Source organism: Sinocyclocheilus rhinocerous, unplaced genomic scaffold, assembly GCF_001515625.1.
Source record: "Sinocyclocheilus rhinocerous isolate Xijiao unplaced genomic scaffold, SAMN03320098_v1.1 scaffold590, whole genome shotgun sequence".
Classification (NCBI taxonomy): domain Eukaryota; kingdom Metazoa; phylum Chordata; class Actinopteri; order Cypriniformes; family Cyprinidae; genus Sinocyclocheilus; species Sinocyclocheilus rhinocerous.
The window spans coordinates 112873-140115 of NW_015637177.1; the positions used below are offsets into that span (position 1 = coordinate 112873).

General features: G+C 38.4%; 1 protein-coding gene across 1 annotated transcript in view; it reads left to right on the forward strand.

Annotated features, from left to right (window-relative positions):
• Positions 1–27243, forward strand: part of LOC107748832 (teneurin-3-like) — a 308518-nt gene that overhangs the window by 72904 nt on the left and 208371 nt on the right. Inside the window, exon 3 of the mRNA XM_016563808.1 lies at positions 2981–3259. Within this exon, the coding sequence (XP_016419294.1) occupies positions 2981–3259 (279 nt within the window). The remainder of the gene's footprint in view (positions 1–2980; positions 3260–27243) is intronic.

A 27243-nucleotide genomic window follows, 5' to 3' on the forward strand; every position in this document is an offset into this window, starting at 1 on the left:
GAGAACAAATAAAAAAAGATAGATTGCGGTATCAATTTACAGCTTTATTTTTCTTTTCTCTTCCCGTTTCTTTGGAGCCGTGGATCTTTACATTGCTCGACACTCTCCAAATGGCTCCCCAGATGCCAGCAAGGCCCATTTACCTGTCAGCTTGTGTTTTACCAACACTCTATGGGCTCTTCCCACCCCACAGAATAGGCCAACAAAGCATACCTGAACTCCCCCCCTCCACACACACACATGTGAAAGAGACCACTCTGTACTCACAATGAGAACCACTTACCATGACGTCCAGCCTGCGAGTGATATTGAGCCCTCTTAGGCTTTCCCAAGTCCCTCCAGTGAGAGAAAAACACACTTTTCTCATGCTCATATACTTAACGGTGGTCTATAGCTGTGTGCGTGTGTGTATGTGTGTGTGTGTGTGTGTGTGTGTTAGAAAGGAGTTTCTAGTGTCCAGGGAATTAGAGAATTCTAGTTTATTTGTCATTCTCTTGATACTATAAGTGCACATGGCAGAAATAATCGCAGAAAACAGCAGTCAGACTTCAAAATAGAACATTAAATAGGCTCTTTTTAGTGTCTCTTTGATTGATTGTTTCCTCTGCTTAACTAGGGCATGTGGAATGTGTCTTACTGTGTTTGAAACGGTTGCTGCATTATAACCGTGTGTGTGTGTGTGTGTGTGTGTGTTGTCTTTGTAGCATTGTGTTTAATTACAATTGTGTATAGGTAATACAGATTAATATGAATAGACAGGGTGCAAAAGCTATGTTTTTCATTATTATTATTATTATTATTTCTTTTTATATAATTTTGTTTTTATGTATTATTCATTTTCATAAACACCCACTACCATTCAAAAGTCTGAGGTCAGTAAGATTATTTAATGTTTTTAAAAGAAGTCTCTTATGCTCACAATTGCTGCATTTATTTACATTTATCAGAAAAAAAAATTGTGAAGCAAAATTACAATTTTAAATAACTTTTCTATTTTAATTTTAATAATTTAAATGAAATAATTATTGTGATGGCAAAGCTGAATTTTTAGCAGCCATTACTCCAGTCTTCAGAAATCATTTTAATATGCAGATTTGGTGTTTAAGAAACATTTTAAATATTTTTGAGTTTAAAAGTAAATCATTTATTTGAAATACATTTCAACATAAAATTATAAATGTCACTTTTGATCAGTGTAATGGAGAAGTGATGGAAGTGACGATCTCTCTCTCCCTCTCTCTCTCCTTCTTTTTCTTTGGTGCCGTCGTTCATTCCCACAAAGCAGCTGTGATGGTTCAAAGAATGCTCAGGTGACAGGCTTCCTCTGGGCCCCACCGCCACACTTCCGCTGCCACTCTCCCAGAGCGGGGCATCGGCGGGGGGGAGATGTCATCACGCCCTCACATGCTTTTTTGATTATATTTTTATTCACACTAAAATCCCTCAGATTTGTTTCTTGTTGTTCTTTTCAGGTGCAATTGAGAATGAAATTGGGGTTTTTTTCCCCCTTTTTTGTCTACTTTTTTTTTCATGAAATGAATTGAGAATTAAAGCTGTTGACAATGAGCTAAAGGACAGCCATTTTGAAAGAAAGGGGGAAAATGAAGCAAATGAATAGCTGAATCATTCGTTATCTTCCCTGCACACACACTCTCCTGTCACTTATTCTAATTTATTAATATTCCTTAGACTAACAGGTGTTGTGTGCAAATAACCTTTAAGAAGACCTTATCTAATCACTTTCATTAACACCTTTTGGCTTAATTAAGGAAAGAAAGTGCTGAGTGTGGAGGATTGCTATATTTGCTTTTCATTATGAGATGAATGTGTGGGGTGACTCTCATATCTCTGATGACCAGAGCAATGAACGCACTGATCCTTAGGGTGCATATTCTGCGGATTCTTTATTTACTTTACTTAATGTAGTTAATATTTGTGAAAGAAGCTGTATGTGTGTGTATCTCAGATTGATATAAAAAAAAAAACATAAGAGAAGAAAGTCAACTATAGTTGTTTCTGAGAGTTTAATGTTAGCATTTTTCTAAGTTAAACATGCCATACTCTAATCCAGTGGTTCTCAAACAGGGGTTTTTTTCAAGACTGTGGGAAGCTATGTTTTTCATTATTATTATTATTATTATTTCTTTTTATATAATTTTGTTTTTATGTATTATTCATTTTCATAAACACCCACTACCATTCAAAAGTCTGAGGTCAGTAAGATTATTTAATGTTTTTAAAAGAAGTCTCTTATGCTCACAATTGCTGCATTTATTTACATTTATCAGAAAAAAAAATTGTGAAGCAAAATTACAATTTTAAATAACTTTTCTATTTTAATTTTAATAATTTAAATGAAATAATTATTGTGATGGCAAAGCTGAATTTTTAGCAGCCATTACTCCAGTCTTCAGAAATCATTTTAATATGCAGATTTGGTGTTTAAGAAACATTTTAAATATTTTTGAGTTTAAAAGTAAATCATTTATTTGAAATACATTTCAACATAAAATTATAAATGTCACTTTTGATCAGTGTAATGAATCCTTGCTGAATAACTGTATTGTAATAAATGAATAAAATGTAAATGTAAATAATGTATTTCTTACTCCAAACTTTTGAATGGAAGTATGAGTGTGTGTGTGTCTATACATATATTTCTAGGGTTTGAAAGAATTGAACAATGTATATAAAAATGGTAAAATGGTAAAAGATGTAGCATAGACACTGATATTTTATTTTTTCTTTAATTTGCTTTGCTTACATGTGAAATACAAGCAAAATAACCCTCACTCGATCATAGCAATTAAAACTAAAAGTTTTGATTCTTAAAAACGGTACAGTTCAGTTACTGAATAACTCTATTTTATGTACTCACCAATGCCAGTTTGTATTTACATTTGGCACCTGTAGATTGTAGATTGTATTGGACCATGTATATAGATATTTGCTGAATTAGTTTGTTGCATTTCTTTTACAGGTCAGAACTTTAACCTGAGGCAGCTGGGAATATGTGAACCAGCCACACGCCGTGGCTTGGCCTTCTGCGCAGAGATGGGCCTCCCCCACCGCGGCTACTCCGTTGGCGCAGGCTCAGACATGGACACTGAGAACGAGGGGGTGATGTCACCGGAACGTGCCATGCACCTCTGGGGCAGAGGTGTGAAGTCTGGCCGCAACTCCTGCTTGTCCAGCCGCTCGAACTCAGCCCTGACCCTGACCGACACAGAGCACGAGAACAAATCAGACAGTGAGAATGGTGAGTGGAGCCACGCTAGGGCCACATTCAGCCTTTTAGTCTTTTAGTTCAGCTACCTCGAACAGAAAAGAAAGAAAAAAACCTTTTTTTCTCTCTACCATGCTGGAAAATCCAGTTTAAGCTGATAGCTGTGTTTTGGAACATGGTTCCTGGATTCTAGCTGGTCTGAGATGGTCATTATCCATCTTGGACCAACAACAAACAAACTTCCAGTGAAGCTTAAGGTGCTCAAGCTGTTTTTTGGGAAATTGTGGGTGTTCAAAAAAACAGTTTGAACTGCCTAGAAATCAGCTACCATGTTCTAAATCTTAAGATGGATTTTCCAACATAGATGATCCTATGAAAGGAATTACTATGCACATCTCTCTTGCACAATATTACCATTATCACACTCTTTTGACTTTTATCACGACTGTCCTGAGAGTCAATAACTAGCAGAATGAGGTCAATATATCCGCATGCATTCTTTCTCTTTATACCCGTACTACTGCTTCCGCGGCCCTGAGGGGACCCTCCAGCGGCCCAATCAAAGGTCTGTCTTTGTGTCGGACGCTAGGAGACCTTACCTAGCCATCGTTGGAATGCTCCACTCGCATGAGCGAACACTCACAATGGCTGGTTAACAGGCCCCAGCGGTTTGAAGTGCAAATTTGATCATGCTTGAAACCTGGAGAAGTGATGGAAGTGACGATCTCTCTCTCCCTCTCTCACTCCTTCTTTTTCTTTGGTGCCGTCGTTCATTCCCACAAAGCAGCTGTGCTGGGTCAAAGAATGCTCAGGTGACAGGCTTCCTCTGGGCCCCACCGCCACACTTCCGCTGCCACTCTCCCAGAGCGGGGCATCGGCGGGGGGGAGATGTCATCACGCCCTCACATGCTTTTTTGATTATATTTTTATTCACACTAAAATCCCTCAGATTTGTTTCTTGTTGTTCTTTTCAGGTGCAATTGAGAATGAAATTGGTTTTTTTTCCCCCCTTTTTTGTCTACTTTTTTTTTCATGAAATGAATTGAGAATTAAAGCTGTTGACAATGAGCTAAAGGACAGCCATTTTGAAAGAAAGGGGGAAAATGAAGCAAATGAATAGCTGAATCATTCGTTATCTTCCCTGCACACACACTCTCCTGTCACTTATTCTAATTTATTAATATTCCTTAGACTAACAGGTGTTGTGTGCAAATAACCTTTAAGAAGACCTTATCTAATCACTTTCATTAACACCTTTTGGCTTAATTAAGGAAAGAAAGTGCTGAGTGTGGAGGATTGCTATATTTGCTTTTCATTATGAGATGAATGTGTGGGGTGACTCTCATATCTCTGATGACCAGAGCAATGAACGCACTGATCCTTAGGGTGCATATTCTGCGGATTCTTTATTTACTTTACTTAATGTAGTTAATATTTGTGAAAGAAGCTGTATGTGTGTGTATCTCAGATTGATATTAAAAAAAAAACATAAGAGAAGAAAGTCAACTATAGTTGTTTCTGAGAGTTTAATGTTAGCATTTTTCTAAGTTAAACATGCCATACTCTAATCCAGTGGTTCTCAAACAGGGGTTTTTTTCAAGACTGTGGGAATCATCCAAGATGCACCTCAAAATGAGTTAAATTGATTTAATATATGATAAATGACTAAAAATAAAATGTTATTTAATTTATATATATAAATTAAAATTATATATATACATTTTATAATATATAATTTTATTTTAATTAATTTTGTCTTTGAAAAAAAAACGGAATTCCTTGAAAAACAGGATATATTGAATGAGGAAGCTTCATTTTAGAATTATGATTTGAAATCATATAAAGTAATATTATTAAGTATTAATAATACACAATAATTGTATAACTCCATGGGCATTTTTATAATGAATATAATTTTTATATATTAAATTTATTATTATATTTTATTATTAAATCATGAACCACTGCTTTAACTGTTACTTTAATTCCCTAATAAAAAAATATTGGATTAAAAAAAACTAACTTTTTTAATTTCACTATTTTATCTTTTATTATTATTGCATGAAATGTGAATTAAATTATTATTGTTACAATAAAATATAGACTTATTTATGATCAACATTTATCCCAACTTGTCCACCATCTTGGATTTATTTTTTCACTGAGCTTGTCTTCACTGTGAAGGATACCTATGAAATATAATCTTGTATTATGCAGCATAATTAAGTTCTAACAGTCATCTTTTGTAACAGCCTATGATGTTTTAAAATGCCTTCTCGCGATTGTTTTTTATTTTTTTTGCACAAGTGTTAACATGTAACATAAGTGCGTGTGGGTTTTTTCCTAATTGTCTCATTGAATTGTGGCATATGCTGCAGTTGCTGAGGCTTATGTCCTAACAAGAGACAGCTGCAGACAGTGTTAGTGAGTCCATGAGGAGAAAATAAAAAGAACATTTTCTTTCTTTCCTTGGTTTGTTTCGCTTCTCTGCATTACAAGATCTTTGGTATTAACTTCAGCTACCATTTCCCTCCAAGTCGTGCCTCTTGACATGAATGTTGAAAAAAGCTTTCTCCAGCCATACCAAAAGATTTCCTGTTTACATGTGCCTGGCGTCACCATGGAAGAAAGTGTGTCCAAATGATTGACACACTGTTTGGCTTTTTCGGCCTCTTTCCCTGACTCCCCACTCTACCGAATTCAAGATGGAGTCAGTTGTAGCTTTCAAGATTTTTCTGCTTGTCGCCTCAGAGCTTGATTGTGTTTGTGCGGATAGGCCGTCGGCCCTCGCGACACTGCCTTTTGACTTCAAACGCAATGGAGGTTAATTCCATTTGGGGAAAAAGCGGGATTTGTCAACCCGAAGCTGAGAGTGGAAGTGAAAGAGGTGTGTGTAGCGCTGTCAGACACGGTTCTAATGAAAGGATCTCAATTCTGGTCCCACATTTCCAAGTTCACCCTTAAACTCTATTAGAGAGTACCGGAGAGAGACGCTCGCACAGAGACACTCTCGGCTCGGCATAGAGTGCAGTCACAATGCCTGCTCTCGCTCTTTGGACTTAATATCCTGTAATGGAGAAGGGGTCGGGAGAAACACCTGAGCACAATGTGTTCTGCTGCAGCAGAGAAGAAGGGAGAGGGAGAAAGGAAAGGAGAGGGTGAGTGAAAGATGGCCGCTAACAAAGGAGGGATATTTTGTCCTCCGTCTCCAGGGGACATTTGAGCCAGGGATGCGCTTCACCGCATGCCCACCCGTGTCTCCCTCTTCCTGGGTCACTGGACACCTGCTCACTCCCCCGGAGGGAGCGAATGAAAGGAGAGGGAAAGACACACACACACACACACACACACAAACAGTTTTCACACTAGAGCAAAGACAATTATAATTTTTCTTTCTTTATTTCATGCTTTCTTTCTTTCTTTCTTTCTTGAATTTATGAAGTTACATGTATGCATGTATGAAGACAATAACAATATATTTTATTTATTTATTTGTTTGTTAATGTTTTTAAAAATGTTCACCAAAGCTTCATTTATTTTTTAGAAAATACAGTATAAACAAATTGTGAAATATTACTATAATTTAATATTCTAGTAAATCAATTTTACTTTAGATAGATAGATAGATAGATTAGTTAATTATGATCAATTTAATGCACCCTTGCTCATTAAAAGTTATAATTTCTTACATTTCTTAATTTATTACATACATACATATAATTCTTCTTTTATGTGTCCTGTAATCAAAAACTGGAAAAATCACTTTCAAGCCAGAAATTTTGTTTTTGTATTCTGCATAATCATGATTTCTATTTAGATAATCAACTTTTCTTTAGATCCAGCAGAAAATGATGTGCCGCCTCTGTCATTTGCAGCCATCTTGCCATCATTTGACACCTGCTCCTCTGTCTGGATCTGTTTTTGATTTTGAGCTTGTTTGAAGCTCCTCTGTGTTTCTCTCTCTCTCTCTCTCTCTCTCTCTCTCTCTCTCACACACACACACACACACACACACATGCACACACACACACACATCTGCGCACTACAGGGGGTTCAGGGGAAGAGGGATAGAGAAGGGGGGAGAACCCTAACTAAGGGAGAAAGAACCGAAGACCTCAACTGGCTATTCAGGGTCTCGTTAGCACCGCTCCCCGACTGAGGTTTTAATGTGTCTCCATTTTGATTTTGGTTATTTCATTATTTTGAGGGGCTTTAATCAAAAATTGCACAGCAGATATGAGAGAGCTTGCCCTGCTGTGAGCAAGGAAGCAGTTGCGCTGCCATTTGGCCATGTACCCGGCTGAGGGAGAGAAAGTTCCAGAACTGGCATCTAAACTCGCCCCGTTTTTTAAGAGCCTGTGAAGCTACATCAAAGTATTTGACAGGAGAGAAGCAGGAACTTCTCCGTCCTGACACTTTTTTTCCCCTGACTGGAATGACTCACTTGAACGCTCACAGAGACCCATTTGGTTTGGGTCAAGAGCTTACATTCTGTGTGTGTGTGTCTGGCTTGTAAATCCACCAAATTTTCTCAGCAGTAGTGACCAGCGGTCAAGCCAGATTTATCGTGTCAGGACATTCTCAAGCACTCTTTTCTATTACTTGCATTGCCATAAGCACCGGTAGTCTGTGTCGCTGTTTTGCTGAATCATCGGAGGTGATAGAGACCTCTGGGAGTGATTTTCTGCTTGGTGGAGTGAAGTGTCCACCTCCTTTCCTTATGTTTTATATAAAGAGGGTCATAGGTGTCAGCTTAATGAGATTAAGAAAAATGTGTCAACAGTAATGCAAATCCTGTAAATATCTTAACCGGCTTACTCCAGCACAGCAGTTCAGGGCACAGACATTCCTTCATGGAGGATGCCTGGGTTTAGGTGTAAACACACACATACACACCTTAACCATTACAGCATGCAAAATTGTGTACTAATAAGCAACACATCCAAACACGATCGAGCATGTTGCAATTTAAAAACGCATGCACCTAATTACTTCAGGCAACTTTACAAAAGTGCTTAATAAGCAATTAGATGAGAACTAAAGCCTTTTATCTTAGGAGTGTCTTAATGTATCTAATATATGTAGTTTAGTGCATCCTGCTTCCTTTTTAGCAGGCTAATGCTTTTTCAGACAGGACCGCTTTAATTGGACTCGTGATTAAATGGGCTATAGAGAGATAAATATGTTCAAAAAGTCTGTAAAAAAATGCATTTTAACAATAACCAGGTGCTGAATATGTCTGCAGAGGGAAAAAAAATTCAGCGCTCGAGTGCGGAAAAAGGCCAAGCATGTTTTGTATTATAAAATGAGATACGTATATAAGGGTTATGACATTCATGTTGCGGCAGAGTGTGTGTATGAATTGAAAAGCAATGCCGTTGTTGTTTCTTTCAGTTTAAAGTGATCTGGGGTTGTGCAGGCCACACTAGCTGTGGTCCTCTGGTCCTTACGACGTTATTGATATCAGTGGTTTAGCTTAGAGACCTGGCACAGGAAGATACGGGGTGAAGGCGATGGGAACGGGCTGTTGGGAAAGATTGCAGAAGAAAAGAACGCCGTTGCGCAACGATTGCACCACCAATAACTAACAATGAGCCAGACCGCTGATGTGTGTGGCACATAAATAAGCCGAATAGACCTGTGAAACAGGACGGTGTTCATGAAATCATGATGATTGTTTACACTTGAAAATTCACATAATTTAATAGCGACAGGTGATTCGGTGAGAAAACCACAAATTAAACATTTATGCACATGCCACAAAGACATTTTGCTTTCGTACTGGTACTGTAAATATGTGGTTTTGATAAGTATTTATTATGCCATTTTTCTTTCTAATGGAAAGAGAGTACAGTTCTTTATTTTTATTCCAGCCAGAAACGGGGTAATCTATGCTCATTTTTTATCTGGACATTTTTCTTACAGTCAAGCCTTTTATTGACATTACATGAACCTATAGAAATAACCAGGCAGAAATTTACAGGTAGTAAAGTATATTATGCAAAATCATTAAAACTCTTTCTTGCCATTTTTACACTGCAAAGACAGACAGAAACTGCATCTGAAGCACAGAAAATGCGTTAGTTAAGAGTTAATAGTTTAATTATGCAAATAAATGTGTTTTACACATAAATTAAAAATACAGAAATAAGAACAAAAAGAATCTTGAAAAATATTTAAAAATTGTGAGGTTCAATTATAAAGAATACAATGATTATACGTATGTGTGTGTTTATATATATATATATATATATATATATTACACACTCTCTGTCATGACAACAGCAAAGTTTAAGCACTGATACTGAATTTACACAGAACTAAAGCAGTACTAGTTATCAGAGGTGAGTCAGACTAGCGTATTTTATTACAGCTTTTATGCACCATTGTATCTTACATCGGGTTTATGAATACACCTTCTGAAACAGAGCTTCACATAGTCTGCTGGTGTCTTCCAGTATCTCAGTTGTTGTTCCCTCCAGGCACATTTCCTGCAGTGTTCCAGTTGTTTAGCAAGCCAACAGTAGTAGACACATTTTTGGAAAACAAAATTTTGCCTTCCGGCTTGAAACTACAATCTATCCAGTCGTACAGGTAGCTGTTGCTTAACTGCTCCGAAAGCCCACAAAAACATGAAAGAAAAAGAAAACGACAAAAAAAAGACACGAAAGAATGCCTACAGTTTGATTTCATCCCATGCCATGGCTGAATGGCTACGGTTTTGTGGCACCTCCGGAGGCTAAACTGAGACGCATTGTTTTCCCGTGAGGGTCGTGAACTCACCTCGGCAGTGTAACAACAGCATGTGTGTCTGTTTTGTAAGAAGGATGAGCTATCAGCAGCTCACTCAAACACCCTTATCGCTCACATAACAGAGAGTGTGTTTACCGAGAAACACTGCACTTCCTAAGGGCCCTGTGGCTGCAATTCCAGTGCGTGCATGTTTGTATATTTTTGTAAATGCAGGTAGCTGGAATAGTTGCGCTATGGTAAACGTATATAATATGTGACTTGCACACACAGGCAACATACTAACATTTACTAGAAAAAGAAAAAAGGTGTATACAATAGGATAGAAATGTCATCTCAATGCTGATGGTCTGTATTCAATTTAATTATTAGCTTGTTCTATACTCATATCAAGCCTGTCATTTCCACACACCTCGTCATCTTGAGGTCTCCATACACTGTCACTGTTAAAATGCACATATTTACATATATTTCACCACCTGATGGTCATTTCTAGTAATAATGTCATACCTAGGAAAATTGCTACCAGGTTGATGATGGCTGAATTATTAAATAATTAAAATTAATAGTCTCTACTCTGCCAAATCATGGAATGGGAAAATAAAATTATATTCATATAAAGGTTTATTTAAATAGCTTTATTATTCAGTAAGGAGGTGTATTGAATTTTGTTTCTGATGTGACTAAAAAAAATTCACTCAATGTCAATTTTGGTCGAATTTGAGTTTTTCACAAAAATAAGTTCATTGAGCCACCGTTTAGCGATCCCAGTGCTCCAAATAGTAATTAAACATCTAAAATGATCTTTTTTCAAATCAAATGTGTAACATGATATTAGATCCGTGCAAAACAGTAGGTCTTAATATAGGCTGTCTCATTAATGTTAATCTAACAATAAAATAAAAGAAGGAATCACTCGCTGCTCTTGATTGAACTGCTTTTGTAGTTTTAATAATCAATTTATTTGTAATGAACACACTAAATTGATTTTTAATTTGATTATTTGTTTTTCTTACTTGAATGCTTTTGTTTAGATGTAAAATGAAGAACGTAATATGCTACACTTGTTTCTTTTTTATATCTGTTCTTTTTTGCATCTGTTCTTATTTATAACAACAAAGATAAAATAAAAAAGCTATATTGTGATTATTAATATAGTAATGATTATTAAGAAAAGAACTGGAGGAAAATATACAATGTTGCTAGGTGATTTTTGCTTTGGAACCTTCAGAAAACTTTAACTCGATTTTTCTCGAAATGGACTTTGATGACTCTATCGACTTCAAACGGGCGTAGCTCAGTCATTTTTTGTCTGATTCTAACAACTCGTATATCATTTTGTGAGAATGTAAAAATAAAAATTACTTATTTTAGAAAATTTGCTCATTGTGACTCATTTTGCCAGCACAGGTCACATATTTGTGTGTATTATATTATATTATATTATATTATATTATATTATATTATATTATATTTATGTGTACATATCATTCATATAGAGCATGAAGCCCTGCTCTGAATACCAGATATGTGGCCAGTCAAAAATAACTATAACATACCAAAGCACTCGTTCTCTTGGGCACAAGAGACGCACATACATAACTGACCCATATGGATTCAGTTTAAACACAGAGCTAATACAATGTAAAACACAGTTACCTACAGCTCTTTCTGAGAATAGGTATGTGCAGCAGAGGGTTACTTCAAAGACATTACAATCAGTGGGCATCAAATGCCTGCAAAGAAACAGCAGTCGACATCACATACTGCAGTTTCACATCCAGTCAGCTCACAGTACAACCCTCCATGCAGATTCTGTGATTCAGCATTGAAACAGAGATGTTTTTCTTTCATTTTCATTTTTTTGATCAGGTAACAAGGCATTGTAATGAAAGATCAAGTAGAATGAGGGCAGGATAGAAACACTGCTGAGAAAAGTTCATTATTTGGACCGCAAGTTGATTCTTGAGAACAGATGTAGCACAGGAAGGAAATGCGTATAAATGTGGACAGGTTAAAGGTCTTATGTCAGGAAACATCAAATCATCTGTTCAATCAGTGTACTGACTGATGGTCCTGATTAAGCCTAGTATTTCTTTTCTCTGTTTCTTCATAGTATTAGCTTCATAGTAAGGCATGAGCAAGTAGCACTTTTAGTTATTGTCCATCATTTAACAGGACCTGCACATGTGCAAACTAATCTCCATGCAGTGTATACATAGCAGCGTTGGCTGATAGAGTGAGTGCTCTTATCTCAGTAAACCCGGTGTGAACGAGAAGCAGCTGTGTTCTGTTAGCACTAGAGTGTAGACCACTCAGACTGGCGTACGACCCTCCTTGCCCCCTCGTCCGCACCCCCCAGACTGGACAGATTACAAGCAGACCCTGCTAGATGCTCTAAGCCAGCTCTGGACTCATTTCTGTCCAGTGGTGGTGTCGTTTAACTCTCTGGTCATTCCATCAGAGCGGACCGAATCCAGATCCGGACCCCAAAGCAGCCTCCAATACCCTGATACTGGAAACCCGCCTTGCTGCCACCGGCCTGGCATTCTGGCTCGCAGTGAAAGAATGTGTTATTTTACACCTGGAGGTTAAAAAAAAAGTGGTGATCTGGGTAAAGTTAATTGCAGCTCGTAAAACCGAGTTTGAAACGAGTGCCATTATGGCAAGGATGTCATGAAGCAGCACTGACGGCGTAATGGCATTAACCGTGCTTTGTTACACTAGCACACCGTCATTAAAGAGCACTCTCTCCACAGTGGCACTTTCCAGAGCTGGGCTTTGACTGTCAGAGTGACAGTTTCACGAGCCGTGAGTGAGAGCTGCGCACAATGGGCCATGTTAAACCAGACTGTGTAATCGAACATTAACAAGCCACTTTTATTCCACCCTAACCTGACGTTTGACATCAGTCTGCACACCGGACTCTGTTCGGATGTGCCTTGAGACGGTTATTCAGATCAGTTCAAATATTAGAATTTGGATATGGCCGCTTTTCATCATCACTCTGAGTATTTGAACAGTGTGCAGCTTTTGCCCTTGTGATTTGAGCGCAGCAGAGGAGTATATTTCCCTCTGCGCTCCCAAATCACCTTCTCAATTCGAACATCAAGTTTCCAGCCTGAGAAAAAAGCAGAGCCATGCCCTTTCGGTATTCGCAAAAGAGGCCGATGATGTCAGCACTGGAGGGGACGTCTGAAAGGGAAAAGAGAGAGATGGAGAAAGAGAAAAAGCTTCTAGCCATCTGTGCAAAGTATGAGCTTCCTCGCAGTAGTCCAGCAGATAAGCGCAATGGAAAAGGCCAGAAGGTTTCATTTACAATGTAGTTTTGCGTACTTGCATTCTTACACATACTGATTAGGGTTAATACTTAAGTGGCTCCATGTCAGATTTTGGTCAGTGTGAAAAAAATGCAGATATGCAAATGCTCAGAATTACAGAAACAGACAGGAACCTTGGAATCAGATCCTTGAATTCTGTTTTTGCCTCTGTACGTTGTGAGTGTGCTAGTACTAGAGTTTCTGTACTGTGCCTCATATATAAAGAATTTTGTGGCATATATGAAACAAATGCTGTTTAAAATGTCGTCTGCTAGTTGACTTTGCTTTAGCAAGTTCGTAAGCAGAAGCCAGTCATGGAGAACCAGTACATAGCAATGAATCAATAGCTTACAAATCGCTCGGGGGGTGGTGCCATATGTCACAATCAGCAAAAGCTAACAATGCACCTCTAAAGCTCAGATGATATGTGCTGCTCTGTTCAAGTCGTAAGAGAAGGCAAATGTAAAACAGAACAGAGCCATAGACAACCTCCCGTCACTGCAGCACATTGTTTAGCACCATGCTAAACTCATTTTTGTAACAACGTAGCAGTGGTTGTCATTCTCTAGAGACACTTTTTTTCCCTTCATTTCAGCCACATTTCAGTCTGTATGGACTGAATTCATTAAACAGGCTGTGCACTGTGTGTGGAGTCTGTCAGTGCGAAAACCTGCACCAACTGTAATCCATACAATAAATGTGTAAGAATAGCATTCTGCTGTATTTTATTTTGATAAGTGTTTTGTTTTGTTTCCTGTTTTTTGTTTTGTTCTGTTCTGTTTTTTGTTTTGTTCTGTTCGGTTTTTTTTTTGTGTTCTGTGTTCTGTTTTGTTTTGTTGTTTTTTGTGTTCTGTGTTTCGTTTTGTCTGGTCTGGTCTTGTTTTGTTTTATCTTTATCTTAATTTTTTGTTTGTTTTGTTTGTGTGTGTTGTTGTTGTTTTTTTTAAGTTTTGTTTTGTTTCCCCAGTGCAAACAGACAGTTTCTGTCTGCATAAGATCTTTATGGCTAGGTGTCACTCTGCTAAATTAATTTGCTGTCAAACCTGAAGAGGAATAGCCAGTCAAAGTGCAAAGTTTACTGTGTCTGTCCTTGGGTTTAGGTAAAGATGTGAGCACTTCAGTTGTCTGGAAACTTTTACTGGCATGAGTTTCCCTCCTTCTCTCTCTGTTAGCCATTAGCCAGGAGTCCAGCAAACCTTCTACACCTTATTTAATTACCACGCTTACCAAGACATAATTTAATTACAAAATGTGGTGTAATTGCTGATGAAAGCCTGTCTAAATGTGTGTCTCTTTTCTCCCCCACTGCCCACTGTTAAGATCAGTTGAGTTTTATAGGTCACCTGGGACATAAATTTTTTGGATGGCCGGCAATCATCCTTTTTAATGATACTCAGAAAAGGCCCTCTCAATTAGCCTGTCTGTCCGAACAAAGAAATCATTCATAGCTTCTAGGAGACGGGGAGGGCGAAAACGGGAGAAGCTGGGAAATTGCAGAAAGTATGTGAGAAAAAGGGGAAAGAGTCCAAGGAAGATTAATCAGTCTACACATTATGAAATGAGCCACTGACATTGTGTTACGCATGTGGATGAAGGAACATCATATTATACGCATCCAGAAATGAGAAAATAGTGCACTTCGTATCACACAGATGATTTATTTTACCTCCTTTATAACCAAAGACATGTAAAACTAGCCTTGAAGCCTCAAAAAGTCATGCATTCCATTCTGAAATGATCTGCTTTGTGTTGAGTTTGCTTGGCGCAAAAATATTTAGAATATTCTGACAAACAAACCGCAAACTGTCAAGGATGACCTCAGATGACAGCCGCCTCCCAGTGGCGAGGAAGAGGACAGGTGAAAGCCACCGCTATAGCCTTCGGCAGAGCAATTTGAAGCGATTTGAGATCTTCTCTTTTGAATATAAAATTCATATAAAAGCAAGGATGTTTTTATTTCTGTTTAATAAATACTACTTCCAGTCAAAGTGGCTATCATACCAGTTCTTATAATTATTCCAGGAACGAAAGCTTCCTGTTTTCCCTTGCTGAAGTAAGGATTACATTTTGAGAGTCATCTCATGATGAGAGAAAGCATTTGCTGCTTTGTTGTTTTTAGTAATCTCCTAAGGGCATGAAACCTTTATTTATTAGTCTCTCTAATGCCTGCTATATTTTGGGATGTGTTTTGCTTGTCGTATTTAGGTAATTCATCCATTAGGCCTAAGCTCTCGTCCACAGACCAAGCTAGGGGTCAGGGAGAAACACTTTACCAGCAGTGTGTCAGAGAGAGAAACCCGAGGGAATACTGCCTTAACACATCCCAGAGCTGCTTGTCTACAGCCTTTACAGGTACATGCACACATTCCTCCTCAAAGTCCAAGAACTGCATTTTCTCAGAGAGTACAAAGGAATATGGGAAATGTGGCACGAGAGGCAGAATTTTTTTTTTTTTCTAGACCGGACCGATTTTTCACTGCTTGAATGCACAAAGGGTCACTGAGCAAAGGAATAAAATGTGGCACGAGAGGCAGAATTTTTTTTTTTTTCTAGACCGGACCGATTTTTCACTGCTTGAATGCACAAAGGGTCACTGAGCTGGCTGAGCGCTTCAAGGACACAAACTCTTTCTATTTTCTCTCTCTCTCTCTCTCTCTCTCTCGCTCTCTCTCTCCCTCTCTCTGTCTTTGTCCCCTGTGTGGCGCTGTGTGAGCGACAGCCCCAGAGGCCTGTGGGATATGTATGGAGTCAGTTGTTTGGAGCAGAGGGGCTCTCTAGTGATTCAGAGACACTCACTGACATGTGACACGAGGTGACAGACCAGTACATTGCTCACACCGAGAGAGAGATAGGGAAGTGAATGATGGGAAAAAAGGAGGAGTGCCGAGGCACAGACTGGATAGGGGTTAGACAGCACAGATAAAAAAAATAGATATATAAATAAGAAAAATCAGAGGAGATGAAAGAGAAGGTAAAGACACTGTAGTGTGTCGACTCATGTGATGTATTAACTGTTCCTGTTCCCAGAGGCGCCATTCCGCAGTCCCGCTGTAGTATCTGCTGAGAAGGAGAAAAGCCAGATATTCCTGCCTCATCCCCTTGAGATTTTGCTATGGCTTCACATCGACTTCTCTCTCTATCATTTCATCCATCCATCCATGTGTCCTTTCACCCTTCCTTCTTTTCCTTACTGCTGCAGAATCATTAAAAAAAACTTATTGGTTGAAAAAAAGAGCCAAAGGTGAAGTTGCGTCACAGCTGGGGTTTATTGCTGACGTTTCTGCTACGTAATTACAACGTAAGTGATTTCTGAGTTGGAGTATTTATAACTGTTATTAACTGTTTTAAATAAAATAAAATTATATTTGAGGTTGGCATTTGAAAATTATTACAAACTTTGTTGAGAAATCAAATTAATTAAATAATTAAAGTAATTATTATTTTTATCAAATTAATTTGCATTCAAATTATAATGAATACACATTAGAAAGAAACAAAACCCAAAATTGTAGCTACACTACCATTCAAAAGTTTGGGGTTAGTAGGTTTTGTTTTTTGTTTTGTTTTGTGAAAAGAAAGAAATTAACACTTTTTATTTAAAGATCAAAACATGACAAATAATAAGAAAAGCTGTTTCTTGACCACCAAAATAGGCATATTAGAATGATTTCTGAAGGATCATGTGACACTGAAGACTGGAGTAATTGTTGCTGAAAATTCAGATTTGCAATAGCAATAATAAATTACATTTTAAAATGTATTAATTAAAAACGTATTTTGAATCGTAATAATTTCCCAATAACACTGTTTTTTTGCAGTCTTTTTCTAAAACATTAACAAATCTTACTGACCCAAAATTTTTGTAGAGTATAAACTACATAGACTTACTGAACAGAAACATGCTTGTGTGCCTGCTTTTTTTTTCATTTACTTTTTTAGTTCATTTAGTATTTAGCTCAGTGCGGTTTAGTTCAGCACACTGCAAAACTAAATAAATATAAAATGTAAAATTGCTTTATCATGCTATTTGCACCTATGCTTCAGCCATGGTGGACCCCGCTGCTTATGTGTGGAGTACAGGGAATACTCTGATTCATTAATGTGGGCACTAAAATTAATTTGTGCTCCTTTTCGAGCCTGTCTCATTCTTTAAGAGGCTAGTTAATCCTGATGAGAATGCTAGCACTACATCAGAGCTTCAGGTCCATTTGTAGCCCTCTTCTTTGTTAGCAGCACGTCAATGAATGTGGTGGAGAGCATCGCCCAAATCAAGAGCCCATGAAACATTAGAAGTACACAAGGCCTGAGCCGGAAGTGGCCATGTTTGATCCAAATGAATAGCACTGGCTGAGTTAGCATAGGCGCCAGCCGCTAATCATTGATTTTTATGCTTCTTATCAGTAGTTTAGACGGAGAGGCCTCTTATGCTGGAGCCGCTGGTGGCACCAGCGTTGTTGCCTCTGTCTATGGGTTTTTCAGGGCCGTCCGGCCTGTCTGCCCTCCAGAGCTCTCATACACCACCTCAATTATAGATTCTGACGCTAACGCTCTTCTGTGAAATGCAATCCCATGATACAAGATTCCAGGAACGATTCTGTTTGTGAAGGTGTTCTCACACATTTCAGAACAATTCTGCCACACACTAGAAGCTGTGCTCAATAGCCCTCATTTTCATAAGCGAGATATTCAACAATTTCCCGCTAAATTTTTTTTATTTTTAGGATAATCAAGTGGAGTACACGTAACTCAGCGCTTGCACCTGAGAGTGGCCACTCAAGGATAAGTGTAACCTGGATGTAATCAAATTTTCATTTTCATCTTAATGTGTAGGGCACTTGAGACCTGTCAAGGCTGTTGTGAAATGCACATACAGTATGTGTGCATCTTGGGCCTTTTTGGCCCTGCTGACCTATGTAAAATCTTTAACTCTCTTTTAGACCCACAGGGCCACTGGCAAACCTTTTTACTACTTGCTTTAGCAACTGGGAGGTCAGAGGTTGCCCATCCTGTTACCGCTGCTGTTCTGAGAGCCAGTGACATTACATTTCAGCTTGCTTGACACAATATGTATTTCCCCATATTCGTAGGATGTCTGAATACCTAGTATCCATGATGACAATGACAATACCCCGGTGACATTCTGCATCAGCTGAGATTCTGAAGTGTGCAACCTGTGGTCACTATTCTATCCCATAAGTCCACATAGCTGAGGAGCTGTCATATTCAAAAAGTTTTACAAATAAAAATAGCAAAGAACTGTGAGGCCAGTGCATGGCTTTTTTTTTTTTACCAAGAAAGTTGTTCCTTGTTCCAGTAGGGAAGTTCTTAATTTAATTTTGTACATAAAGTCTTATGGTGTGCATGTGTGAATGTGAAAGACATCACACATTTTTGTGTCCATACGTGTATTTGTTCTTTTGTAATAGCATATGTTTATGGCAGGGTTATGGAATTCACTCAGCCTTTAGAACTTACCATTTCTTCACCTTTTGCAGTTCCTCCGCTTGTCATATAGCTCCAAAAGAAGGTGTTATTACATGACAGGAAGGAAGCTTGTTGCTGTTATTCCTAGGTGAACGCTTGACACTTGCTCATGTTAAAACTTTGCAGTCAGAAATTCATGTCAATTAATCAGAGCAGTCTCTGGGTCTCTGGTGAGCTGGCCTTGAAGAAACGAATTTGCATCTTTCTTTTCTTTTTTATTCCTGAACAAATTTGACCTGATCCAGGAAAGAAACTTCAGGGACTTGGGTTAATTTGAATCAAAGAGGAACGTTGTTTTTATGGGCATTAGAAATGTCAATAACACCCTTTGGCAGATGCTAAGCCATCAAAGTGATTTATGCTAATGATGATATTTTTGTAAGATGGCCATATTATCCAGTGGGAAGAGGTGGCGTGCAAGGGTGAAGACTCTTTTGATTGTCAGCGGGATTATGTGGATGGTTTTTGAGGGTATTACGCTGGAAATGAGGTTTGTCTTGGCTGTGTGATTAGAGTAAGTTAGCATTAGCCTATTCCCTTGTTCATATTTGCCCCTGGGAGATAAAGCAAGAAGCAGACTTTTCTGTTGTAGACATTGGGGATTATTGGATTGGTTATACTAAGACAGTGAGGATGTGGAGCCTTCAAGCTTGCTGAGGACCATCGTACATTGTATTTTGGATAGCCAAAAGCGCCCAGTCTACCCATACTATCAATGCTTGATTTGCATTATTACGTAAGAGTAAATAAAACACTTGCATTGATGCTGCTGTGTTACAACTGGGATTGGACAGAGGAAAGTATGTTAACATCACATCATACAAATTTGTCCTTTACATTAATCCAGTTCTTTCCCACTGAATGGCAAACTCAGGTGACAGAAGGTGCAGAGGTGGTGCTTTTCCCTCACACATGCGCTCAATACCAACCTCTCTCTCACACACACACACACACGTCCTGTGTGTTAGCACCACATGCCTGCACAGTACAGCGTGCATATTTTGTGGAATTATTTGATTAGTTAAAAGCAACTCTCCCTTTGACCCCTAATGGAGAAACCAAAGACACAAGCTGTCCTCTATCAAATGGCCTCAATTTGAAGCATGAATGTGGAAAGGAGAGACACACTCAAGTTTCTCTCAGCTACAGTACCACACCTCACCCCTGCAGGCCTATCACATTTTAAACTGCATGTAATCTCTCATGCTAATGGTTTGTATTGCATTGCTAAGCTGCTGTACTAAGTCCCCAGGTCTCCCATCTCTCAGTGCTTTGAGGACTGCCGCTCTTCCACTGTGTGCAGGATTCATCTGCTGAACTCCCTGCTGAAAAAGACCAGCGTAGGTGGTCCCCAGCATATGGTGTGTTGGGGATGCCGCTGTGCTGGAGTCCCCACCAGGCTTCTTAACCTACTTTTATCAACAAGACTTCCTTGGTCAACCAGATTTTTCAGAATGATCTTGATGAGGCAGCTTCACCTGCATAAACCGAACTGGTCTTTTTTGCATGGCTATGTGTAATTTACTTTATTGGATATTACAGTTAGTATGGACTTCCACTATGCCGAGTATACAGAGGATGTACTCTCTGTCCATCAGGACTGCACATCACGGAGATTGCATTCTAAATTCCAATTCACAATTTGAAATGAATTGACTAAACAGGATGTGGAACTGCAATTTAAATTTGAGGAAGTGGAATTGAAATTCAATTTCTGTAAATAGTATTTTTATTAGAACATTTAAATAAATTATAATATTCAAATATAAAATATAACATTTCTGAATTTAAATATATGTTTTTATTATTTAATGTTTATGCGTATGTTTTATATATTAGAAATATTTTTTATGTCGTAAAGTGTCCACCGAGGTTGCATTAATTTGTTTAAAAAATACAGCAAAAAGTGATATTGTGAAATATTACAATTAAATTTATTTTTTTTTATTATTATTTTAATATATTTTTAAATCATTTAAGCCATTTATTCATGTTATGGCAAAGCTGAATTTTCTAGCGACATTTCTTCCTGTCTTCAGTGTCACATGATCCTTAAGAATTGCTTTAATATGTTGATTTGGTGTTCAAGAAACGTTTATTATTATCAGTATTGATTTTTTTCATGTATAGAAAGTTCAAACATAATTTGAAATAGAATTCTTTTCTCATTTTCTTCAAAATTTTCACATTTTAATTAATTACAATTTAATGCATCCTTGCTGAATAAAAAATAAAATTATTGAATAAAATTAAAAGTATTCTAAGAAAAACAAAACAAAAAAAACATACTGCCCTTATACATTTGAACATATTTACAGTATATAAACACTTTTGATCTTGATTTTTAATGTCAGGAAATAAATAGACAGTTATTTATGCTTTGTTGCTTGTGGTAGACTATTGAAATCGCTAATATGTGTCTGCATTGGATTTCCTTAAACTGCATTTCGGTAAATTACACTTTGTTTTAATCAGTTCATCATACTATGGGATTTGGCCAATTCAGTTATTAAATTCTGCATTTTGCCAACACTCGTATCCATTTCTTATTATCATATACTTGTCTTATAAACTCGTTTTCTGTTTCTCCATGCGTGCACACACTGCAGAATTCAATATTTGAGCTTGTTTGTGAAGTGCATCTCTGAGGCTGCGACAGAGCGTAATGGAATGATGAGGACTGGATTGAGGGCCCAGCCGACTGAATTCCTCCTACTGTCTCACCCCAGCTTTCATGTCCAGGAGGTTTGGCAGCTGTTTGGAAGAGCATGGCCGAATTTCCCTGTTTTTCGGCATCGGGTTAGTGAGGGCAGAACATACAGTAGGACATGCTGCCAGCATCTCTGTGAAGTCACGTCGCTCTCCTCTTCTACTTCACTCACTCGTTCCTTCTCCCTCTCCCTTTTTCTGCAGCCTTAGGGTTCATGTAACCCTGTCTAGTATCGCATCAGACAGCAAGAGGGAGAGTGAGAGGTGAGTGAGAGGTAGAAAAAGAGGGTGATAGCTGAGAAATGCATCAGAGAAGGGGGCCACAGAATGTGAGGGGACATAAAAGTAAGACAAGCTCCAACAAGACTTTAAATGAGAGGCCTGCAGAGAAAAGTGGGAGGAAGTTAAATAGCATGTTTTACCCGGCATGTTAGACATGGTAAGGAACACCTCATGTCTGCTCGGCCAACTTTTATAACTTTAATGTCCCCTTGGCTTTAGTGCGGACCGAAGGTTTTATTTGACTGGGCAATCGTCGGAGGGAAAGCATGTGGGTGCGGAAGGCTGGAAAGAAGAATCCGAGGCAGAAGGGAAGAAAAGGCGGTAGCTGCAGTTGGCCCTAATTATTTTTGCGGCTTACAGTGTACTTTGTGTCAGCCTTTGGAATGATTTACACACTTGGGAACATTATGAGGAAGCTTTGTGTTTTTCAGGGGCTACAGGAGAGGGGAAGAGAGAGAGAATGAGGCGGCTCGGTGGTGCTCTGTGCCCTAATGAGTGCCGGCACAGCCTGCGCCCAACACAAACTGCATTACCAGCTGTCGGCCATCTTGTTTTAATATGCCCTTAATGTTGCTGCACTCCACTTAGCATGTCCCCCGCTCCTCTCTTTTCTGTTTTCGTTTCATCCCCTTTTTTTTATTCTCAGTGAGGGAGTTAAAGTGCTTTGGTGGTTTTGCCTTTTTAGGGCTATTGGAAGGAGCCACCGCATTGCTTTTGTAACCACACACAGCTGGCACTGAGTCTGAGCCACAGCAATAGGGACTTTAATTGAAACACTATATGTGTTTATAGCCTCCTCCACCTCTCTGAATCAGAGACCGTCCCACTGACGTCTTGTAATGTTTTTCCAATGCGTGCATTTGTGTGTTTGAGACCCCGTGTGAACTGAATTTGCGAGTGTGTGTGAATGTTATCTGTGTGCACGTTTTATGGCCCCTCTATGTGTGTCTACCCAAAGGAAGGAAAATTACATTATCTCAGTTGTTTCTCCTAGACGGCAATGAGATTAAATGGAGATTTTTCTCCTGGGAAAAAGACCACAGAAATCCCCTCTTAAGTTTCAGAAGAGATTTCAACAATCTCAAACTGTTCCCAGATATAAATCCATACTTTTTTTGTTTAATTGCTCTAAAAGTAATTGAGGAGAAATATCTTCAAGAAAATAAAAAAGCATGAGCTATGAAAGAGTAGCATCCAGTGGAAAAAAGAGGTGTGTTTGCAGTCTACAGGCACAGGCCCTGGACTTCTTTTGGTGAAACATGAAACACAAACCCAGGCCAGAGATGGGCCGCTCGCGAATCTGAGGCAGAGAAACTGTTTACTTACTGATCATGGAGAGAAGACTTCAAAGCTTCCATACACACAACACATTTCTAATTAGACATGCCACCAGAGAAAGGACAGATACGCCACAATTAGCTGTGTGTCAGGGAAGCTGTAAGTTTAAACACATTTATCCTCCCAGTTTAGATTTATACATCCACACAACTCTTTAAATTGCATTTGTTACCATCTCTGTAGGTTCCAAGTTTTTTTCTCTCTCTCTCTCTCGTGTCTATTTGCAAACATAATGGATACACATGTGAGTAGGCTTGCTGCGATAGACGGTGCTGACGGTGATACCGGTGTTAAGCCGCAACACCAGTTATGTCACTTGCCCACCGCGGCACCGACCCCCACCGTCGTTTAGATTTTTTATAGTAATAAAAATCATTTAGTTCAGTAAAAGAACAGACACTACAATTAAAAACTGAACGTGGCTGCTCAATGCAGCGTGCGGAACGACAGTCGCATCACAGATCAGATTTCATTTATCCAGAGAGGAGAGTGAGTCAGGCAGACTGACAAAAAGAGTAAGGTGAGGTGAGACAGACAAGACGATGGCAGATGATTTAGTTTCTAAACGAGATGCAAAAGCTCCTGTTTGGCAATATTTTGGATTTTGAAAAGCCTGTTGACTTTTGCCGTTTATCTAAGGTGATTTTGGAAGTTTTTTTAAACATTTGTTTCTTATTTAATTGGTTCATGCGCACGCAGCTTTTACAAGCTATTTAAAAGCGAAGAAAAGGGAGGAAAAGAGGGAACGCCCCATGGTGATACCGGTATTACCGGTGTTGTCACACGTCGATTAACCGGTGGGAAAAATGTGAGCTTGTGTTATCGTTTCTGTTAAGATCAGCCGCATTTTTTTTATCATGTCAGTCCCTCCCACTCCCCCAGTGCCAGTCCACAGTGGCATTATATGATCTTAGAGATAGAAACACTGTATCATTTGTGACATTTGACTACTGAAATTATTAAAAAGTATATCGAAATGAAAGCAGGAAATGGCATTTGCAAAATGACACGCAACTGAGCACATCTTTGCTTGACTGTGTCAATGATATTTTTTTTTCTGTGTAAAAACCATGTGTGTATTGGTTATAATGTCTTGTGGTTTTGTTTGTATCAGAGTACTGTGGTCATGTTTTCAGTTCTATAAATATTTAGTACTTTGAGGTTAATACTGATATCCGATATTTTATCACTTTGTTTGACCAGTTTTGAAAACAATAAACCATATGCTGTATCGAAACACAACACACTGTAAAAATACATAGATAATTAAAAAACAGAAAACAGATAAGAAGAATTCTGACACAGTTTGTAAGACATGAGATGAACCTCATACAAAACTTCTGGTGAACCGTGCGGTTATGTTTTATGGGATCTGTTCCATCTCTAGTAAAAGCCCACCGCTCATTAAAGCAAAATGTAATCAAAGTCCACCCCACACTGGCACTGGAATTACACTGCTCGTATCAAGCTTCCTTCTCTCTGCTCAGTGCCTAACCCCGAAGTCAACGTATCAAAGCAGACCTTAATGTCATTTTGGATTTATTTAATTCCTGGGCCCTAAGAAATGATAGCTTTCAGACAGAAACATGCTTAGTCTCACTGTTGAAGAATTCATCAAACCAAAAGCTTCAGGATGGTACTTCATGTGTCTAAAACAGCATATTCTCTGCCCTCTCATGACACAGAGCAGGCCTGCTGGAATCATAGTGTTAACTCCTACACTGATTTAAATAAAAAAATAAAAAATAAATCATCATAATGCTATATTCAGTTACTAATAATAATATAGAAATAGTTATGCACTGATATTGGAATTCAAATATGAAATACAAATGTGTATTTATATGTTGCATGTTCTCAAGTCACCGCATTTGCAGATGTGGATGTGTGTACTGTATATATATATATATATATATATATATATTACCCCTTGTGAATAACAGTACACTTTAGCATACTTTTAAACAGTATACATATTATGGCAAAATATACTTTAAAAGGATATACATACATACATACAAAGTGTGAACTGAATGTAATTTTTTCTGACACTTAATTGCATGTTGATTGCAGTTAAATTAAAATAGTTTAAATTACTGAATATCTCTCAACCATATGGAGGTCGGAGGGTTAAAGCGGTACCACCGTATCATGCTGTAAGTAGAGTACACTCCATGCATGCGATATGCGGATTTGCCATCCATGTGCAGGTGTTTACAGAGACGGTCTTTTCCCTCCAGTGGGAACAAACAGAATAACAGGTGCTGTTCTGGATTAGTGTCCCTCTCTTTCTGTTTCTCACTCTCTGTGCCTCCTGAGTCTGTCTCACTTGTTCTTTCATTCCATTTTTGTTTTTTTGCTTGGTCACTAGTTCAAGCTGACAGCTGTCACTGAGAGAGAAAGGTCTGCTGAGACACAGGCTCATAGCACCATTGGCTTTGGGAGTGTGTTTATGTGTGTTTGGAGCTGTTTCTTTTGGCTGTGCTCCAACCAGTAGAATAGGGAAGCATTACGTACCTAAAATGATTCCACATTTTGGGCTTATCAGTGAAACTAAAGTTATGCCAAGGCAAATCAGTTCACTCAGTCTGAAATCTCCAGAACTGTTTGAAGTCGAGATTACAATTTATATTTATCAGCAGATCAGCAATAAAATCAGGCAATAATGGTGTTATACATTTTGTTTCTTCAGCCTAAAATCAAACTAAACTGTAGGCTCGTGGAGAGTATAGAGTATTTTTATACTGATTTATAAATAAATAAATACATAAAAAATATTTTTTTTTTCTTTTTTTAATTTGTGAATTTCTTTTTAATTTCTTTCTTATTACATACTGAAGACCTCCAACATAAATACAAAACACACACAATAGCCATTAGGAGCCCGTGTGGACATGTCAACCACAGCGACATTTTACCGCTACTAAAAGTCTTTTACCGTAGCCTTTCATCATTCACACAGTCCTTAATTCTTACAGTAAAGGTCAATATCACTCATTCTCTAAAGGTACACTGCAGTCATTAAAAGTACTGTCTTTTCCCTTAAAGGGCACATGGAATAATATTTCAGCTTTATCCTCGTGCTAAAACAGACTTCAGAATCGCTTTCATTATCAATTAAGAGTAACCCTATAGATTCTATGGTGGACTGCCTTAATGCACAGCCCTGTTGTACTGTACACTTCTGCTCACTGTCCCCTTCTCCCCCTCAAAACACACACTCTTTTGATTCACAGAGCACATTCACTTAGCAAATCAAACAAGTATGCTGTGTGCAGTTGTGTGGATGTCCACAGCCCACTCTCATTTTCATTTTCCACCAGGTTTAATGAGTTTTCTGCGCCTGTGTTTTTGAGTGATCCCCTTTTCTCTGCCGTGGGAGAAGAGATACATTTATTTCTCTTAATCTGAGGTGAAGCCAAGGGACTCATGCTTAACACGACTTTTCCTCCCCTGCTCGCCGTCACCAGAATTATAGATGATGGGTTTACATTTATTAAACTGCAATGTGCTTTCACTCAAAGCACCTCACAATCAGTTTCTAATCAGATGTTCTTTTCCTCTCCTCCCCATTTTGGCAACAAAAACACTTTTCTAATCTAGAAAGCTCGGGTTTTAATGATTCATTCATTAATTCATTCATGAGAACGTCTCGGTTACGTATGGTAACCCTCGTTCCCTGAAGGAGGGAACGGAGACGTCACGTCGGATGACCGACGAAATTGGGATCTCGCTTAGAGGGACCAATCTACTTCGAGTGTAAACTAACTAAGATCCCAATTTCGTCGGTCATCCGACGTGACGTCGAGAGTGACCGACTGAAAGGGAACAATAGTTTTATTGACTTGTGTCTGAGTATGATTACTTAGTTTTGTCCACAAAGATAAAAAATAATTACTATGTAAGTTTAAAGGGTTAGTTCACCCAAAAATGAAAATTCTGTCATTAATTACTCACCCGCATGTCGTTCCAAACCCGTAAGACCTTCATTCATCTTCAGAACACACATTAAGATATTTTTGATGAAATCCAGCTTTCTGACCCTGCGTAGACAGCATTGCAACTGACACGTTCAAGGCCCAGAAAGGTAGTAAGGACATTGTTAAAATAGTCCATGTGTCATCTACCTTTCTG